Source organism: Ictalurus furcatus, chromosome 2, assembly GCF_023375685.1.
Source record: "Ictalurus furcatus strain D&B chromosome 2, Billie_1.0, whole genome shotgun sequence".
Taxonomy (NCBI): domain Eukaryota; kingdom Metazoa; phylum Chordata; class Actinopteri; order Siluriformes; family Ictaluridae; genus Ictalurus; species Ictalurus furcatus.
The window spans coordinates 20,178,168-20,200,024 of record NC_071256.1 but is presented as its reverse complement, the minus strand read 5'-3'; the positions used below and the strand labels follow the sequence as shown (position 1 = coordinate 20,200,024).

At 37.9% G+C, this 21,857-nt stretch overlaps 1 protein-coding gene across 1 annotated transcript in view; it reads left to right on the top strand.

Moving 5' to 3' along the window:
* cacna1ia (calcium voltage-gated channel subunit alpha1 Ia) overlaps positions 1 to 21,857 on the top strand; it is a 75,143-nt gene that overhangs the window by 27,682 nt on the left and 25,604 nt on the right. Inside the window, exons 7-15 of the mRNA XM_053652327.1 lie at positions 1,985 to 2,312; positions 3,953 to 4,410; positions 10,903 to 11,054; positions 11,335 to 11,520; positions 13,915 to 14,032; positions 16,739 to 16,894; positions 18,837 to 18,927; positions 19,421 to 19,581; positions 20,943 to 21,422. Coding sequence (XP_053508302.1) covers positions 1,985 to 2,312; positions 3,953 to 4,410; positions 10,903 to 11,054; positions 11,335 to 11,520; positions 13,915 to 14,032; positions 16,739 to 16,894; positions 18,837 to 18,927; positions 19,421 to 19,581; positions 20,943 to 21,422 — 2,130 coding nt within the window. The remainder of the gene's footprint in view (positions 1 to 1,984; positions 2,313 to 3,952; positions 4,411 to 10,902; positions 11,055 to 11,334; positions 11,521 to 13,914; positions 14,033 to 16,738; positions 16,895 to 18,836; positions 18,928 to 19,420; positions 19,582 to 20,942; positions 21,423 to 21,857) is intronic.

The following is a 21,857-nucleotide window of genomic DNA, read 5'->3' as shown; positions in this document are numbered from 1 at the left end:
CCATATTAACTTCAGAAGCCATGTTGTGTTTTTTCCAATCATTATCTGATCTTAGCAGTTAAACAGCACATAAAACAGCATGCTATTAAAAATATAAAATCTGATAAGGTGTTGAGCTATTGTTGTTGTTGCTGCTGCTGTTGTTGTTGTTGTTATTGTTGCTGCTGTTGTTATTGTTGCTGCTGTTGTTGCTGATTTTCTCACTGTTGTTGCTCCTGCTGCTGTTGTTGTTATTGTTGCTGTTGTTATTACTGCTGTTGTTGTTATTGTTGCTGCTGCTGTTCTTGTTATTACTGTTGCTGCTGTTGTTATTGCTGCTGTTGTTGTTGTTATTGGTGTTGTTGCTGCTCTTGTGGTTGCTGATGCTGTTGATGCTCTTGTTGCTGATGTTCTCGCTGTTGTTGCTCCTGCTATTGTTGCTCCTGCTGCTGTTGTTGCTCATGTTGAAGTAGTTGTTATTGTTGCTGTTGTTGCTGTTGTTATTGTTGCTGCTGCTCTTGTTGTTGTTGTTGTTATTGCTGCTGTTGGTGGTGTTGTTGCTGCTGTTGTTGCTGATGTTCTCGCTATAGTTGCCGCTGCTGTTGTTGCTGTTGTTGTCGCTGCTGTTGTTATTGCTTCTGCTGCTGTTGTTGTCACTGCTGTTGCTGCTGTTGTTGTTGTCACTGCTGTTGCTGTTGTCACTGCTGTTGCTGCTGCTGTTGTTGTCACTGCTGTTGTTGCTGCTGTCATTGCTGTTGTTGTCACTGCTGTTGTTATTGCTGCTGCTGCTGTTGTTGTTGCTGTCACTGCTGTTGTCACTGCTGTTGTTGTTGTTGCTGCTGTCACTGCTGTTGCTGTTGTTGTCGTCACTGCTCTTGTTGTTGTTACTGTCACTGCTGTTGCTGCTGCTGTTGTTGCTATTGTTGTCACTGATGTTGTTGTTGCTGCTGCTGTTGTTGCTGCTGTTGTCGTCATTGCTGTTGTTGTTGCTACTGTTGTTGCTGTCACTGCTGTTGCTGCTGCTGTTGTTGCTGTTGTTGTCATTGTCGTCACTGCTGCTGTTGTTTCTACTGTTGTTGTTGCTGTCACTGCTGTTGCTGTTGTTGTCACTACTGTTGTTGTTGCCACTGGTGTTGTTGTTCTCACTGTTGCTGCTGCTGCTGTTGTTGTTGTCACTGCTGTTGTTGTCACTGCTGTTTTTGCTGTTGTTGCTGCTGTTCTGACTGTTGTTGCTGCTGCTTTTGTTGTTGCTGTTGCTGTTGTTGATACTGTTGTTGCTAGTGTTTTGTATGTAATTCTGTGCTTTCTGTTTTACTCGTCTTTATTTGTGTAGTTGTTGTTGTATGTTGTTGTTGAAATAAGGGGTAAAGAAAAGAAAGGGGGAAAATAGTAATGATAATGATCTGAATTCCATCCAGAAGAAATGGAAGATTGCATTAAGTGAAACTTTTACCACAGACAACATAAATATTTCCCAGTAAAGCAATTTTGTGTGAATAAATAACTATCAATCAATCAATTTATCAATTAAAGGGTGAACTAAAGTTATGCCTTTCTTCTTCTTTTGGTTTAATGGTGGATTTGTGACATGAATAAGTTTTATTTTTTACTTCTATTTTTATTTATATTGAATTATTCTAACAGACATTACAATAAAAATAGTAATTTTTATATAAAAGTAAAAGTATTTAAATTCCAAGATACATTTTGCATGATTACAGATTTGCCTCTGGAAATATTTATTTAAATTTATCTGTAAATGAGTAATTATTCAAATTCAGTAGATTTTGAATAATAGAGTTAATTATTCACACTTTTAGCAGTGCTGTTATGAAAGAACTGTATATTTATGTGTATTTATAAAGAAATATGATTATTGATTGATTTGAGCAGACCTGGATTTTTTTTATTTTTGCTGTTTTCAAGAAAAGTTTCAAATTCATATCCTGATGTTCATGTTCATGTTGGATTAATTCTAAAATCTTGTTTTTGTTTCCGTGTCCAGATTGGCTCGTTCTTCATGATTAACCTGTGCCTGGTGGTCATCGCTACACAGTTCTCGGAGACGAAGCAGCGAGAACATCAGTTGATGCAGGAGCAGCGAGCTCGCTGTCTGTCCTCCAGCACGCTGGCATCTCTTACCGAGCCGGGCGACTGCTATGAGGAACTCTTCCAGCTGGTGTGTCACGTCCTGCGCAAGGCTCGGCGCCGCTCCGTCGCCCTCTACTACACGCTCCGGGGTAAAGTTCCGCCTCCTGGGGGAGGGCGGAGCCGGAGAAGAGGAGGGGTCAAAGCTAACGGAGGCGAGAAGAGGCAGTGTCGCTCTACTCAGGGTGTGTATTTTATTTGTATATAGTGAGTGTATTCATAACATGCTTTATAGCATACATTACACCTCCATATGCCTGTCATAAGCCTAAGTAAAAATTGCTCATGGGTAACCTTGCTCATAAGTAAAAATTTCTCATGAAACATGAGTATATGATGCATTATATTTGTTTACACTGATGTTAAATTCCACAAGTTATAATTCTTTATAACATGTAGTAATTAGACATTCAACACTTAAATTGCCTGGGATAAGGGTTTATGTGTTGTATAATTTTGTAAACACTAGGGTTGAGTAGAATTTGAGAATGTTATAATGTATTATAATTAGATACTGCACTAGAAACTTTGTAGTGGTACATTTATGTTTACATACAGTATAATGTGTTATGTAACCTGACATAACATGTAATAAAATGCATTTATAAGGCATTATGAGTACAGGATGGGTTGCAGCTCATAATCACACGATTATAGAGTAATGTCCAGATGTTCATGCAGGATTCGTGGAATTATAATAACTATGACTATGAATATGAATGCATGGATGTCACAGATTTACAGAAATGTGTTGCTGTTGTTGCTTTTTAATTAGGAAAGTAAAAGTAATCCTTTCGTAAAGCTAAAAACTCTCATCCAGTCACCTCCAGACTCACCTCATTTCACTAATGAGCCACACTGATCCGTAATTTATTATCCTTTGATTTCCGCTTTATTCCTCTCGCTTGGAAATTCACTAAAACGACTCTTCATTTCACTGCAGTTTAGCACAGACTGGAGATTTGTTTTTGAGCTATGCTGTGATAATACAATAATGCTAATATATCATTAAAGAGTCTGTAATCATCAGGTTAGAGGCAGGACATAAGCGTGTGTACTCAGCACATGCTTTATTGAGAGCATTCCACGAATCAGTGTCAATATCGATAGCACTGGTAAAATTGGTAGGAAATATCAAAGGACGGAAATCCACAGACAAAGAATGCAGACACGAGTCAGAAAACCAGAAACAAGAACTGACAAATAAATGTGCAGAACTGGATGGAAGAATTGTCAAGACTTCACAGTAAGAAGAAGAAACATATAAATAACCAAATTAATATAGAAGTGAACACAGGACAGGTGTTAGGGCAATCAACCAATCAAAGAACCAGGGAGCGGAGACAAAACCAAAGCCATAACAAAAGCACATCCAGACTAGGGTACTACTTGGAACCCACTCTGATGGAACACTCTGGGTACCACTTTCTTCCATCTATAATTATGATCACTAACATGTTATAATGCATTCATAAGTCATTATAGACATTTCATAATACACGTTTTAACACATTACACTTAATATCAATGTCTATTACAAGTGTTTGTAACGCATTATAATGCTAATATCAAAGAAAAGGAACAGTTTGAGCAGTTTACTATTCATCATGTATTGCTCTAGTGAAACTTTTTCAGTTAAGGTTACTAAATTTCAAAGTAAATTAAAGCTTTGTATGCAAGAAGACATGATGATTGATTACAGATTTTCATTGACCATGTTATGATTTTATAGATTAGGATTTAGTAGGTCTCAGTCCTGCTTTCTTCTTTCTTCCACTTATATTTATATTTGTTTATATTTATTTATTTATATTTTTTCTCCTAGTGTCTCGCTGTCCTCACCACAGTAAAATGGAGCACAGCCCACAGCCTCTAGATAATTCTATCCCTCTTTCAGTTCCTCCTAACCCTGAAGATTGTCCTGAGTGCACCGCCCTGTCAATCAGGGAGGGGACGGGGCCAGGGGCAGACTCAGCCAATGGCGAGGAAGGAGAAGAAGCATTGGAGGAGACAGACCGGGAGGAGAACCACTTAGAAGAGAGAATAGAGGAGGACGAGGAGGACGAGGAAGAGGAAGAGGATGATGAAGAAGTGGATGGTCAGAAGAAGAAAAAGAAGAAGAAAAAGAAGAAGAGGCGGTCCTGCTTTAGGAAAGCTAAGGACTTATGGGATGAGATGAGAGTGAAATTGTGGAGCATCGTGGAAAGCAAATATTTCAACCGTGGAATCATGATTGCTATCCTCATCAACACCATCAGCATGGGCATCGAACATCACAACCAGGTAAAGCACATGACTTTTAACCTTTAACCTTTGACCTCTAAGCCTAACGCAAGTCAGCATATAGGACTCGTCTTTACTTACTGAACATCAAACAATTAATATGTCTAATAAAATTATTTATCGCACAGCGCTGCTGAGTTCTGGAATGTGATTGGTCAGAAGGTGATGATTAATTCTCTATAAAAGCAACTCTAACAATAGTGCAGCTGCAAATCACAGGTTTATATTAATGCACTTGTTTGTTATTAATACCTTATCATTTCTATAGTATCAACTCATTATTTATCAAAGGAGTCTCCAGTGTCAGTGCCTTATAACAATCAGAGGTAATTCTGAACATTGCACAATATTAAATGTAACTATAAAGAGATAAAAAGTAGGATGTGCTGTTAATAAATTTCCAATAAATCATTGGAAATTTGCTGTGATGTCTCTCTCTCTCTCCCCCCCCCCTCTCTTTCTCTCTCTGTCTCCCTCTTTCTCTCTCTCTCCACCCCCTCACTTCTTCTCGTCCTGCTGCAGTAAATCGCTATTCTCTCCTCTCTCAAGCTGAAGAGACTAAAAATAACAGAGCTCTGGAGGAGAGAGAGAGAGTGAGAGAGAGAGATATGTAGAAGAAACAGAAGCACTGCACTCTTTCGTTACGCAGCATTTTCACCCCCACAACAAGTCGAACATTACAGATCATTTCTCTCACCCACACACAGACATGGCAATTCTGCAATTCTTCTTTTTCAGTTTGAGGTTTAGTCCATTTGGAAATCATTTGTACCTTACTGTTCTGTCGATAAATGACATCATCCACCATGACTCAGTCCTCATCTCCAAACATTCATTATTATGCAGAACAGAACAAAAACGCAAATATGTTGGAAAGATTCACATGGTAATATTTACACATGCGTACGGAGCAGCTAAAGATTTTTTTTTTCAATGCCAGGCTGCTGACTGAGAGGGAAATCTGATACGAACACTACAGCCAAACATCAGCAGTCAGGAAATAAACAGCTTAGATGCATTTAAATCACACAGGTAGATATGTTGAGGGAGGAGAAGAGAAGAAAATAGAAGAATAGGAAAAGGAAATGACCAGTGAGAAGCGAATGGAAAGAGACAGGGTGTAAAGGGAATCATGGGAAAGGAAAAGGATTGTCAATTGGCAGAGTGAGTAGGTGAGGGGAGTGGAGAAAGGAAGAAATAAAAAGGGAACAGTGGAAAGGAAAAAGAGAATAAATCTTATTGTCATTACACTTGTGTACAGGAAATTTGGTGAAAGGAAAAAGTAGAAAGGGAAAAGAAGAGGAATTTTAAAATAGACAGATGGAAATGGGGTAGATGAGAAGAAACGTTAAGAAAACTGAAAGGAAGGGAAGAGTGAAAAAGAAGCTGGAGAAGAAAATGACAAAATTAAATGAAAGGAACAGAAAAAAAGCAGAAAGGGAAAATAAGAGGAATTTTAAAATAGATGGATGGATCGTAAACAAAGGGAAGAGTGAAAAAGAAGAAAGATAAGGAAATGAAAAGAAAGAGAAGAATAGGAAAAGGGAAAGGAAAGCACTCAATTTAAGTTAAGAGAAGGAAAGAAAAGAGAAGAGCAGGAAAGGAAATGAAAACAAAGACCACAAAAGGTAGGAAATGAAAGTGAAGAGAGCAAAAAAATGAAAGTGGGGTAAAGAAAGATGTGAGATAGAGGGATGTGAGAGGAGAGTCTCTGGGTGTCTATTATCCGCTCTGATTGCTGCATCGATACTCTGTTGCTTTAAATGGCATCTCCTCTGTGTTGCCACTGGTTTTGTTTTCACTCGTCCTTCACGTCTCTGTCCAGACTCATCGATAGAGTGATATTGATCACAGAGAGATGGAAGAGATGATAGTCAGAGGATGGTGAGAGAGAGAGAGAGATTGTGATAAGGAGAGAGAAATAAGAATCTGTTCTTCTCCTATTACAAAAATTTCATCCTGTTATTTGATACACTGACATGATACACAGATCACACACATACACACACACACACACACACAAACATACACACTCACACACACACACTTTCCTCGAGCTCTGACATTAGCTGTGTCACGCCGTCTTCATCTGCCTCGGAAATAATAGTGTAACTTCAGTTCTTGTTTTTAATGTAAAAGACTTAACTCTGAGGTGATGAAGGTCAGGTGTTTCATCCTCCACTGAGAAACAGTCCTGATGGATTTTTCTCACCATTTAATGCATATAAAGAAGATATAGCAAAATCCAGTTTATGTTCTACTGTAGCAGTGGTGGGGTTTTTTCAGCATTTTTTTGCTTTTTATATTAACCTGCTGTGGTATGTGACGTTGCTCATTGCATTAAAGATCATAAATATTCCTCAAAAATACACCGTAATTTAGTTTTTAGATGAGATTTTCTCTAAATTGTGTTTTGTTGTGGAAATTAAATCTAAATCTATTTGTTGCTTCCCAGTTTAGCAATGAAGTGTATGTGTGTGAGAGAGTGCGTGTGTGTGTGTGTGTGTGCGTGTGTGAGTGTGTGTGTGAGTGTGTGTGTGTGTGTGTGAGAGTGAGTGTGTGTGTGTGTGTGTGCGTGTGAGTGTGTGTGTGTGTGAGTGAGTGCGAGTGTATGTGTGAGTGTGTGTTTGTGTGTGTGTGTGTGTGTGTGTCTGTGAGAGAGAGAGAGAGAAAGAGAGAGAGAGAGAGAGAGAGTGAGCGTGTGTGTGTGTGTGTGTGTTGTTTTGGTCTGTATTATAAAGTAGCACTACACAGGTTTTGGCCTTTTATTTATTCAGGTTTTATTTGTTTGTTTGATTCTTATGGAAGTTAGGATTTCTCTTTCTTTCTTTTTTCATTTTTATTGGTTTAACTTTTTATACCCATTTAAACCTACAACAGTCCCAACACCCTGTTAGTGCTAAGAAACAATATAAAACACTCTGTATCTGTTTAAAACACAATAATTTTTCTGACTGTTAAAGTCTTAAGGTTCATTTCTGCATCTTTATTAAGCAGGACTCATTTTGAGAGGAAATACAAGAGGATGCCTCTGATGTTCAAAAAACGACAAGGGTCATAATTTCCCCCCTTTTCTTTATCTTTTAATTAACGTCATTATATCATTTAAGATTTTTTAGCATATTTTAATTTCAACCGTAATGTGTATTCAGCGTTTGCAAATTACAGCCTTCAGAAGTGAACACTTTCTTTGAAAAAGTAATAAATATCTATCCAATGTTAATCAGTGAGAGATTTCCAGAGTTTGTCTTAATATTTAATTGCGCTGTCGCATTAATTACACTCTGACATCAGTAGGCTGGGTAATTAAGTTACACTTGTGGAATTGGCATCAATTAAACCCACTTTTTTTTTTTCTTTTTGAGTTATATCACTCTTTGTAAGTGTGCTGGGAAGCCTAACCCTAACTTTAACCCCTAACCCTAACCTTAACCTCTAACCCTCCATCAGACCACAAGCATAAAGGAAAATAAAAGAAGCAGAAAAAACCGTAAAGCCTAGTAAATTAGAGGAAACATGGCTCAGAACTACATTCTGTATGGAATCACTCACATGGAGACGTGATGAAGTGGAGTTACTTATACCACAGCAGCGTGATCCAGCAGGTCTGCTGGAGAGGAATGTTGAGGCTAAAATAATTGCTTTTGTCGTAATTGTTCATTTCAAACAGCTAAATGTCTGTAAATTTTGAGAATAAACTTCATTTGCAGTGGGGGTTGAATATTTTTGATTGCAACTGTATGTATATATATATATATATATATATATATATATATATATATATATATACACACACACACAGTATCTCACAAAAGTGAGTACACCCCTCACATTTTTGTAAATATTTGATTATACCTTTTCATGTGACAACACTGAAGAAATTACACTTTGCTACAATGTATAGTAGTCAGTGTACAGCTTGTATAACAGTGTAAATTTGCTGTCCCCTCAAAATAACTCAACACACAGCCATTAATGTCTAAACCGCTGGCAACAAAAGTGAGTACACCCCTAAGTGAAAATGTCCAAATTGGGCCCAATTAGCCATTTTCCCTCCCTGGTGTCATGTGACCTGTTAGTGTTACAAGGTCTTAGGTGTGAATGGGGAGCAGGTGTGTTAAATTTGGTGTCATCGCTCTCACACTCCCTCATACTGGTCACTGGAAGTTCAACATGGCACCTCATGGCAAAGAACTCTCTGAGGATCTGAAAAAAAGAATTGTTGCTCTACATAAAGATGGCCCAGGCTATAAGAAGATTGCCAAGATCCTGACACTGAGCTGCAGCACGATGGCCAAGACCATACAGCGGTTTAACAGGACAGGTTCCACTCAGAACAGGCCTCGCCATGGTCGACCAAAGAAGTTGAGTGCACACACTCAGGGTCATATCCAGAGGTTGTCTTTGGGAAATAGATGTATGAGTGCTGCCAGCATTGCTGCAGAGGTTGAAGGGGTGGGGGGTTTGTCTGTCAGTGCTCGGACCATACGCTGCACACTGCATCAAATTGGTCTGCATGGCTGTCATCTCAGAAGGAAGCCTCTTCTAAAGATGATGCACAAGAAAGCCTGAAAACAGTTTGCTGAAGACAGGCAGACTAAGGACATGGATTACTGGAACCATGTCCTCTGGTCTGATGAGACCAAGATAAACTTATTTGGTTCAGATGGTGTCAAGCGTGTGTGGCGGCAACCAGGTGAGGAGTACAAAGACAATTGTGTCTTGCCTACAGTCAAGCATGGTGGTGGGAGTGTCATGGTCTGGGGCTGCATGAGTGCTGCCGGCACTGGGGAGCTACAGTTCATTGAGGGAACCATGAATGCCAACATGTACTGTGACATACTGAAGCAGAGCATGATCCCCTCCCTTCAGCGACTGGGCCGCAGGGCAGTATTCCAGCATGATAACGACCCCAAACACACCTCCAGGACGTCCACTGCCTTGCTAAAGAAGCTGAGGGTGATGGACTGGCCAAGCATGTCTCCAGACCTAAACCCTATTGTGCATCTGTGAGGCATCCTCAAATGGAAGGTGGAGGAGCGCAAGGTCTCTAATATCCACCAGCTCCGTGACATCGTCATGGAGGAGTGGAAAAGGACTCCAGTGGCAACCTGTGAAGCTCTGGTGAACTCCATGCCCAAGAGGGTTAAGGCAGTGCTGGAAAATAATGGTGGCCACACAAATTATTGACACTTTGGACCCAATTTTTACATTTTCACTTAGGGGTGTACTCACTTTTGTTGCCAGCAGTTTAGACATTAATGGCAGTGTGTTGAGTTATTTTGAGGGGACAGCAAATTTACACTATTACACAAGCTGTACACTCACTACTTTACTTTGTAGCAAAGTGTCATTTCTTCAGTGTTGTCACATGAAAAGATATAATCAAATATTTACAAAAATGTGAGGGGTGTACTCACTTTTGTGAGATACTGTATATAGACTCATATATAGACCTGTATATATGTATACAGCTTTTAGTAATTTAACACTCTTACTTTTCATGATCAAACAATGACCAGTATATTTGATTACTTTTTTGTAATCAAATAAAAAAAGTATATTTTTATATATACATGCAAATAAATAAATTTTATTTTTTTATGAACGATCAACATTGTTCTTTTTATCTGTATAATTACATTTATCATTAATGAAGTAGGTTAGTTCCTGTTGTCGCTTATGTTGTAGCAGCTATAAACAGTCGTTCAGTCACCAGCAGCTCTTTATTCTCTCTCTTCAAGTTAATAAGACAAAAAAAACAACAACTCTCCAGCTTGTTTTACGTGTTACTGAGAAACCGCAAATAAGCATAAACTCCTCTGTCCTGACGATGTCAGAAAACTTAAATTTACAGCTTTAGCTTTGACTGTTACAAAGCGCTGACACTGGAGACTCCTTCCATAAATGAAACTTCACCATATTAAATTTTTTTAATCCATTTATTATCAGTGGAGCGCCTGTTGTGCACGTCCCTGTGAATGAGCTGTTACTATAGAAACAATAACGTATCAGAACGAGCACGATAATATAAACATGCGCTGCTGTCAGAGCTGCTGTTATATAAAATCAATCAACACCTTCTGACCAATCACAATCCAGAATTCTACAGAGGATGAATTCACTGGCTGCAGCTGAGACCAAGGGGTGTGGTCTGGGCGTGGTCAGGGCAAGGTCAGGGAGGGGCTGAAGAATAAATGGAAGGAAACAGGATGATTCTGAGGTGCTAATGTTATAATCAGATGTGCTTCAGGACACGCCTGTGATGCAGCTTGTAATTTATTTATTTTTAAAGGTGAAAATGTTGTTAACCAATTAGATACTGACTTTTAGTCACATGATACACAGCTGACCTGATGTCTGAGAATAAAGAACTTTATGACAAAGTTAAAGAAAACCTTACAGAAGCTGTGTGTCAGTAAATGTTGTGGTGTATATACTCATTTCTTCTCCTCTGTCTGGTTCTCATCCTCGTTCTTCTTGTTTCATCAGCCTGATGAACTCACCAATGTGCTGGAGGTCTGCAACATCGTCTTCACCAGTATGTTCACATTGGAGATGATCCTCAAACTCACGGCATTTGGTTTCTTTGAGTACCTGAGGAACCCGTACAACATCTTTGATGGCATCATTGTCATCATCAGGTGAGTGAAGGTGCACTCAGGGTTAGTTCTTATAAAAAGTTAAACTGACAACAAATACCCATACGTCATTTTACACACATCAGAATACAATTTCAATAAAATAAAATAAAAATTTAATAGAACTGATGATCACAAAAAAATGGCAACAAGTTAACACTTAATAAAGTCATTCTAAACATTTCATCTTTAAACTTCTTCTGGATTTTGTACACATCTTAAAAAATAGAGGTCATTTGAGAAATATTGTTCATATCATTCTTCTTCTGTGTGTGTGTGTCAGTGTGTGTGAGATCATCGGTCAGTCTGACGGCGGTCTCTCAGTGTTGAGGACGTTCAGGTTGTTGAGGGTGATAAAGCTGGTGCGCTTCATGCCGGCTCTGCGCAGGCAGCTCGTCGTTCTCATGAAGACCATGGACAACGTGGCCACCTTCTGCATGCTCCTCATGCTCTTCATCTTCATCTTCAGGTGAAGGAGTATTTCAGCTTTACCTCTGATGGGAAACACATCTTAATCAGAGACATCGCTTGTCTCAAGGAGTGATATTTTATGGATAAAATTATGAATGAACTTGAAGTTTCTCTTTAAGCCTAGCAGACTAACCTCATCACGCAGGTGACTATAAAAATGTGGAGGTCAGAAAATCCACAGAAGCTGCTGCGTAACCCGACTCTGAATACCAGGAACTTTCCTCGTGTAAATACTGACGTAACTTTTGGACTCAAGTCGCCGAATCTGAATACAATCCATATATTATATTGAAAGGTTTATGATATAGCCATCGTGGTGCGGTGTGTGTGACTGTGTGTGTGTATGTGAGAGAGAGAGAGAGAGAGAGAGAGAGAATGAGAGCACAGATATTAGCTGCTGCCCATAGAGAACTGAAGAAGATGAATGGCAGTCAATATAATAACACTGAATCCCCCATATCCCCTGTACCCCACACACACACACACACACACACACACACACACACACACACACACACACACACACACACATACACACACACACACACACGGCCCTGCAGCGCTGCAATTCTTGCTGAGTGCTCACAGACAGATGGGTTCCCACACTGGATTGAGTGCATTAAACTCCTTCGCCCATCCGTCTTCTCCTCCTCTCACGACTTCGTCCCAGAGCGCTGATGAATTTACACTCGTCTAAACGAGCCTCAGATTTATGGCGTTTAAACACTGACACCGTTACCGTGAGCTCACACAACATGCCACTGCTTTCATCTACATACGTACTGCATGTGTACAGCAAATATTATCTACATCTACATCTGTGCTCCGTATGATAATGATGATGATGATGATGATGATGTCACTGTACTGTCAGTGTTCAAACTGTCATATTAAATTCTCCACTCACTTTCACACAGACACACAAAGTCACCCATGTTAACAGAACACAGTGACCTTGTTTACACCTGCATGTTGAGGTTACCGAGTTTATTTTCAGCACTGACTCTCCTCTACATTACTGAAACTCTACATTATAACTAAACCCCTCCAAATATGTTACTTTACACCACACATGCTTCATTACCTTCACACTCAGTAATCATGCAAACTGGTGTACATCGTATTTCACTCTTAATGCACACGTTCTCTTCATCAGAACCGGTTTGTGCAGGTGAGGGGTGGGGTCAGACGGGGCCTGAGTGATGATTGACACATTTCTAACCCATTCAGAATGCTTACAGAGAGATGCATTATGGCTAACAGCTTAGCTATGGTCAGTTAAACACTAAAATGATTATTATTTCAATATTTTGACTGGATGTAGATCATAAAATAAAAAAATGTATACAGAAAATTAGTTTTTGCTATTTTTTGCTAGTGTTAACAGATATTTTGTGCACAATAAAAATAAATAATGATACATATCTTAATGATATCATTATTCCTGTAATCCATTTTATAGAATTGTATAATAGAATTTTGCAAATAACTTTCTTTTCTTCCAGAATTAATCTCTGCTGTTATCAAAGCATCTTCAGGCGGTCATTTTAGAAAATTATTTTCTTCCCATCGACACACAGTGATACAGAATCCCAAATGACTTCTTTTTCCACTGCTTTTACTCCCTAAGTTTGTAGTGCACTACATGTGAATGTCAGCTACACGGGGAAAAAGTGTTGGAAAAACAGGGCGGAGTTTAACTCAGTAAATGTGACATAAGATTTCAGTCTTTGTGTTTACTCAAATACTATATAAAAAGCTATTATATTTTAAACTACTCTACTGTATAATTATTTTTTTTAATGAATTACATAAATTAATTTACACAGAACTTAATATTAAGATGGTCATTTTGTAGCCTATTACTATTATTATTATTATTGTTGTTGTTGTTGTTGTTGTTATAAGCAACTTTATTTATTGAACACATTTCATGTACATGCCTCTTAAGAGATGTATAATAAAGTAGTAAAAAATTAAACGATTAAAAAACAATGTAATAAAATGCAAACTTATAAGATAGATTATTAAGTAAAAATATAAATTCACAAAAAGAGTATAAGAAAGTTTAAAAAATACACAAAATGTGGAATAAAATGAAATATTCAAATAATGAAATAATCTTTTAAATAATTAAATAAACATAAAATAAAAATAGAGAAAATGAAACAGCAAATTAATTAATAAAAGTGGGTTTTTCTTCCTTTCTCTGTATGTTTAAGCTCCTCTGTTATCTCAGTTCTACAGTGTGTTCACTGCAGTAAGCTCCGTGTGTGTGTGTGTGTGTGTAGACATGGTGATCACCTAAAATGACCTTCAACACTCCTCAGACCCTGTTGGTTTGAACTGAGCATCACTTTATTGTGTGTTTTCTTTTTGTTTGTTTTTTCAGTATTTTGGGAATGCACATATTCGGCTGTAAGTTCAGTCTGAAGACAGAAGCTGGAGATACGGTTCCTGATCGGAAAAACTTCGACTCTCTGCTTTGGGCCATTGTTACTGTGTTTCAGGTAGATATATCAGGATACAATACTCAGGATCTTGAGGCTGACAGCAGCAAAAATAAATAAATAAAGAATTTGATCCGATCCTGGAATGAATGGAAAAGATTTGGGTAACACTTTCTATGAATCCCAAGCTTATAATGAATTATAACCCCATTTATAATTATTTATAAGCAAGTATTACTGCTCTATAAACACATTTATAAAGACACAAAGATGTATAGGTCATTATAATAACAGTTATAGCTACATTTATATTGTTGTTATTACTTATAAGTGATACACTTGGTTTTTCAGTGCCCATGCTCATAATGCATTATACACCAATTTATAAGTATTAATTAGTCAGTCTTATGGTTCCATTAATGTATTCATAAAAATGCAGCCTGCAATTTTATAATGTTATTATATTATAGTTATAATAACTTATTGGTAATGCAGATTTATTTCTAGGTCCAATAAGTGAATCATTTTATATTGTTGTTGATAGTTGTGTTGTGCTGCCATTATAAATACTTATTGTGAGTTATAATACAATTACTAACCTATACAAATGCATCATTGATGGCTTTAAGTAAAGTCAAAGCATAGGATGCAGTTTCCATAATGCAAATGTTAAGAAATCATGAAGATGAGCTTATTACACAAATAGAACATGTCCAGATGGCACAAACCACCAACCAAATAGCTAAAAAATATATCAAATGGCACAAAATTCAAAACATGAAACTCTTAGCTACAAAATGTGCAATTTCACAAATAAAAAGTTTGAAACTTACTCATCTCATTTAGCCTTTACTGAAATCAGCACCAGAGCCCTGTTAGCACTGTCACATATGTAATATAGGCATGCAGAAGGTGCTACTTCCACCTCCTATGACATGGACGTGGGATTGGATTTTAGGAGGCAAAAATAACTATTTATAACAAATATGAAAGTGCAAGATATACACTAGTATATGCAAAACATTAACAAGAGTGCAAAAAACCTGAATAAGAAAAAGTTAAGAGTCAGAACGCGCATCATTGAGGTTGGCTGTCCTTGACATCATCCCAACTCAGTGAAACAAAGATGGTCCACTATGGTACACAGGACATATCACAAGACCTGCATTTGTAAAAGTCTTGCTTTACTCCTTCTTTTGAAGTACACTTTGTTTTCTCCCAGCTGAGGCTTTGTCTCTCTTGGCAGAGGATGAGGTGTTTACAATTGTCACTGGATAGCATGGACTCTTCTCTGCCACCTGTGACACGTCAATGACAGCTGCAGCCATTACTGGCTCAGACACGCTGAACTTTTGGCTTCATCACTCCCAAAATCCACAATTCTAGACCTTGTGGCTACCATTCTTTCATCGATGACCAGGTTCTGGAGAGGCTGGTGTTATACCCTGCATGTCAATAAGAGCTGCTTCCTGATGGATTTCATATAAAAAGAGGCAGTCATAGCCAGTGGTGCCTTTTAGCTGGTCACTCTGCTCATTGTCTTTGACGTTACTCCTGTACAGGATCCATAACATTGCATAGAAAATTATGTAGTGTATTCATTCTCCACAAATCTCAAACTCTTGATGGCTTTATTAGATCACAGTAACCAGGCCCAGGAATTTGCATATCTTCAGGCTAGTTACAGGACTCCATGGTGCCTACATACCCTTCTGCATTTACTCTGCATACAGGGTTGTGTTGTTACAGAGACTGTGTCTTTGCCAAAAAAAATAAGCAGAACAGCTCTAGAGAAGTGTGCTGCTAGTGGCTATCAAGCCATAACCCAAGAGTGTGTGCAGGAGAAATGTGATATTGTACGGGAGTCACATCCTCGTTAATATTGTGCCACCTGTCCTGTTCAGGATGTATTGTAGGTGCAGGAGCACGAACTTTTTTAATGTCTCAAATGATAAATAAATCTGCATTACTAATAATTCATTATGACTATAATATAATAACATTATAAAATTGCAGGCTGCATTTTTATGAATACATTAATGGAACCATAAGCAAGACTAATTAATACTTTACACAATAAATTGGTGTATAATACATTATGAGCATGGGCACTGAAAAAGCAAGTAAGTATCACTTATAAGTAATTATAACAACAATATAAATTTAGTTATAACTGTTATTATAATGAAGTATAGGTCTTTATGTGTCTTTATAAATGTGCTTATAGAGCAGTAATATTTACTTATGAATAATAATAAATGGGGCTGTAATTCATTATAAGCATGGGCTTCATAAAAAGTGTTTCCAAGATTTTTATTTTTTTTTAACTGGAAATGTACACATAAAGAAACTTCATTGTCATTTTGTTTTGATCAGACTGATTTTTATTATATTTATATTTTATACTTACATTCAAATTATATTTGCAATGGAAGTGATTTTTTGAGTGACTTTTCCTGTATTTTTCTTTTTTACATGAAAATCTTCAGTTAAAAGCTCAGTAGTTTTTAATGAAAACATATCAGCTGTGTATCCGATGATCTTCAAGGTTTCAGTGTTAGTATCGGTATAGAATTATAACACATATATACGTTGATAAAACAGCCTCTGAAGAAGTGGACATATGCAAAAATACTTGACTTAAATAGAATGTTATTACATGTAAAGTCTGCATGAACATGCGTCATAGTCATAATGATAAGTCCCATAAGGCCCAATGTGGTGTGTGTTTGTTTTCTGTGTGTGTGTGTGTGTGTGTGTGTTCAGATCCTGACTCAGGAGGACTGGAACATGGTTCTGTATAACGGCATGGCCTCCACGTCTCCTCTCGCTGCTCTTTACTTCGTGGCATTGATGACGTTTGGGAACTACGTCCTGTTCAACCTGCTGGTGGCCATCCTGGTAGAGGGGTTTCAGGCAGAGGTACGCTGCTCTCCTGAGGGATTCTGGGTAATTGGGTTCTGCAATGAGATGCTCGCAGGAACTGAGGCGAATAAACCTGAGGGCTCTGAGACACAACTCAGTGTTCAGCACAATTTCACAGCTTTTATGGGTTTTTGTTTTTTTCCCCTCCTTAAAAATGAGCACATTCAATATTAAAATTAAAAATGATAAATATCACTTATAAATAAATAAAGTGATGATTTGACCATGCATGAGTCTCTGGCACAATGGCTAAAATTCAGATATTTTATTTGGAAATAATATTATACTTATAATACTTAGACATTTTCACAATAGAATTAAAGAAATTTACATTTTTAACTAAAAAGCAAATAAAACAGTGGTGCTCCATATTCATTAATATTAATAATATATAGGTGTTAATATAGCATATATTTTTATTAATATCTGATCATTTTTTATTCAGAGTTTACTGAAGAAATAAAATTTAGCAAAGAAAAGGCAAGAAATAAAAAAAAATCAAACAATGGTACTAATAAAATCAGTGCTATAAAAAATAAGAATGTAAACACCCAATCAGTTTAATATCAGCCAGCAATTTACATGTAGATTTTGTTAATAATCATAATTTACATCGTTAGTGATGTAAATTATGCTTACTAACAGAGTGTTAATAAAAAATCAGCAACGTTAAATCTCGTTAAATAATTAAATAAATAATTTATAGAGTTAAATTTGTGTCACTCAGGTTTAGATTTTAATTTTGAATAAAAAATGTTGGCATTTTTATGCTTTTGTTTTGAAATTTAATTTTGTGTTTTAAAACAGAATTCACAGAATTGTCATTTGATTTGTAAAATAATCCAATATTAAATACAAAATTCTAATTTTAATGTTATAATGAATTTCAAAGTAGGATTACAATATTACAACGATTTGCTATCCGAGCAGAGATTCAGAACAGATTCAGCCAATCAGCGTTCAAGAATTACTGATGTCACTGAATTTAAATGCACTGTACATCTGGTTTATTTAAAAATGTATTTAATTTTATTAAAATTCACATAAATTGAACCTGAATTAAAAATTTATTTTTTTAAAAAAATGCAGTTACAAAAGTAAAACCCAAGTCAAATACTCTTGGTGAAAAGAGTTCTTTAAGGGTTCTTAGCCTCCTAAAAGGGTTCTAAAAAAGCCTCCTAAAAGTTTTCATTCTGGTTCTTTAAGGCTTCATTGTTCATTAATTCGAACCCTCTCTGATAGGAAAACACTCAGCTGTAGGGTAATGTACAGTAATGGCAACATTAAATCTGTTGTAATGTTTAAAAAAACAAAACAAAGAAAATCATAATAAATAATGCAGAAATAGAATTGTTATATTAATATAATATATTATATTATTATATTATTATACAATTATATTATATATAATATATAATATAATTGTTAAATAGAATAACATTCTATACAAATTCAGATTTACACATCAAAATATTAAAAATAGTGACATTAGATCAAATCAGATGACCAGTGTATTTGTTTGTTTATTTGCTTATTTATTAGTTTTTTTATGGATCTGGGATCTTCAGAGATCTTTCACTGGAGCTCAGGTTGATCTGAGGGTCTTCTGCCTTTTGTTCTTGAGCTCTCAGGCTCGGTGTCTCTGATGGTGTAATTGATTTTTATTTTTGGGAGGGTTCTAAACTGGGCTACACATGATGCAGGTAGTCAGACAGCAGGTGTAGGTTATCTCCTGAGGGAGCATGACGAACTGGGCTTTTAGGTTGTGCTCTACATCTGAGACATGAAGGAGGGTGAGTGGGGAAGTGGGGCAGAGGAACCTCTACAGCGAGGTCACAGACAATAACACCAACATTAACCGTTCTAATCATCTGTTTAATGTTTTTTTAGTGAAATACTTTCTCTCTCTCACTTTCTCTCTCCTCTGTGTGTTAAACAGGGTGATGCTAACAGGTCATACTCGGACGATGATCGATCCTCCTGCAACTTTGACGAAAAGGAAAGAGAGAAAGATCCTCTCCAGCTATCCGGTATGAAGACCTGCAGATCTCTAATTTCACACCAATAATTTCACTTGTATAATTAATGCATGAAGGATTTTTTTTAGAAATCATCTCAGCTTCATAATAAGATAAGCGATGCAGGCACATGAACCTCCTCACCAACAGATGGCACTGTTACAAGCATTACAGCCAGGTTCAGATCTTCTCAAAAGCATGACATTTTAGTCTTTACAGGTTGTCCACCTAAACAGGAAATTCTTGGTCTCATTCTGGATCAACTGCGTTACTCGTGAAGGAATAGCTTTTCTTCACACTAGGTTATTTCTGCTTTTCAATCCACCCCTCTTTTTGAGCCTTATTTCCTCATCAGTCTTCTAGTAAAGTTGTGTGTAAAAGTTTTCATGGCCAAACTGAACTAGACAACAATAAAAGCATATTGTCATTAGCATAATACTATTTTGTTAAGGTGAAGTGACTGTATGAACATACATAAATTCTCCAGTTCCTGCTCTTCTCCCAGATCCTAAAATCTGCACTCTGACCCCTAACGGACATCTGGACCTGGCACCGATGCCCAACGCCCTCGGAGTTTACCCTGCTGAGCGACTAAGCTTCGCTCTGGGCTCCAGAAAGAGCAGCGTGAGTTCCCTCGGGAGAACCGGTCTGGAGCAGAGGACTCTGGTAAACACTCTTTCTGCAACACCACAAAAACTGCATAAAGCAGCACAAAGTGCCCAATAATTAGCCATCAGTTCTGTCTGCATGGATTAGCATTTAAAGCAGCACTTACATAACACTTAGGCTGCGTCCGAAATCGCGTACTACCCTACTACACAGTAGGTGAAAAGCAGTACGCCAGAGGGGTAGTATGTCTGAATTCTCAGTAGGTGAGAAAAACCCGGATGGCGTACTGCTTCTGGTGAGATTTTGCAGTGTGCAACCGATGGACACTACACAAGTCAAAAATCCCATAATGCAACAGGACTGGTGCGGACGAGTTCAGAAACAAAATGGAGGAAGACAGCACGTCGGTGCTTTAAGTATTAAACCTGGGTTAAACAGGACTCGTTTAACAATACCCGAATAAATCTTTAACTTGTTGAAGGTTTAAATAAGAAAACTGTTGTCACAACATTTGAAACCTTTTTCATGATCTCCATCTTGGCCTTAGCCGGCCAAGCTAACCTAAGTCGGCCAAGCTAACGGTAACGAATTTACCTCAGCCTGTTAACCCCGCCCACATTACATTACTAATTCAGTTAACTTTCCTGATGTGCATTTTGCCGTTAGTGCGGTCGCTTTAATCTGGTGGTTCCTTTAAGATTTTTGTGTTTATGATGACATCGAAGGTCACATGACAATGCCAACATGGCAGATGTAGTATGTCCGGGATTGTAGTCATACTACACACACATACTGATCAGTATGTACTGTTCCAATGGCCTTGCAGTAGGTACTTTCATGGTATGTGATTTTGGACACAGCCTTACTGCTCGGAACTTGCCGATTAGCATTAGCATACACACTACGATCGTTTAGAGAGGGACTTGTGAATCTGCCCTGTTGTGATAAACTCGAGGATCGTTGTCCTGTTGGAGAGGAGGCTAATTGATAAAAGAGGATACTTTTAAACTAGTTTTTTTTAAGAAGGGGGGACTCATTTCACTGCTGTACTGGTGTAAAATTTTTAGCAATGCAGAGCTTACAGAGCTTACAAACTGCAGTTTTCTGTCATCATCCCACACAAGAAACATCATCTTTACAAAATCTACGTGTTTTCCCGCCCTCTTTTTATTGACAGGATATAATTGGCTCTGATCATCGGATGTTTTTAAACTATTGGCCGATAGCGGGAAAAATAGCCTAATCATTATCGGCCGATACATCGGTGCATCTCTAGTGCATATATTATAATCCAACATAGCATGAATGAGTAAATAAAATATTTGAATATACTAATAATAAAGTATACAGTGTAAATATAAACAGATGAACAGAAGTGTGATGAAGATGTGAATTTATGTTGATTTTTGTCTCCTCAGTGTCCAGGAGGAGGAGGTTCTCTGTACAGTTGGACTCGTCCGGTTCCTCAGGGCTCGTGGAGCCGCAGGTCGAGCTGGAACAGTATGGGGCGGCTGAGTCGGAGCGTGGGGGTGGGCACAGGGGGCAGTCTGAGGGTGCGAGGCCCTCAGTCATACCAAGCTGAGCATGAATCCCTCCTTTCTCCTCCTCTACACCCTCATCCTCCTCCACCGCTCTTCTCCAGACATTTCGTCCCCTGTAGGGATCGTCGCGCTCTCTCTCTGGAGCTGCCCGAGCTTCTACAGGTCCCCGGTGCGCCGCCCACATCGCTGCACTCACACCAGCGCAAGAAAAGCTTCTCAGGAGGACCAGCGGGCACGGCGGAGCATCAGGACTGCAACGGCAAGACGCCGGCAGTTCAGCAGCAGATCCTCAGTGAAGTTTATCCACAAGTCAACACTCGCAAAGACAGAGACGACCTGGAGGACGAGATTGATTACGTGAGTGAGACGCGAATGTAGCGTCGTTAACAGGGGAGCAGTTTTTTTCACTGTGCACTAAACTGACTGTCTTTTTCTCATCATTAAATAAATATCATGTATTTTAATTGCAATTTTATTTAGAATTTTATTCAACATATGAAATGATAATGAAAAGGTTATCTACAGAATAACGACAGACCGTTATACGAAAATATTTGGGGGTGGGGGGATGGGTGGTGGAAGGGGCATAATTGATTAATAAAAAATGTATTCATTAATAAATTAAACATAATTATTATGCTTAATTTATTAATGAACAATACGTCATGTATTTAATGTTGTGTATTTTCCAAGAGATAAGATCCTCTTCTCACTTACGTTATAGAGATAAACAGGCTTTCCTGCACAGCCCCTCTCTTCCTCTCATTCTCTCTCTCTCTCCCTCTCTTTCTC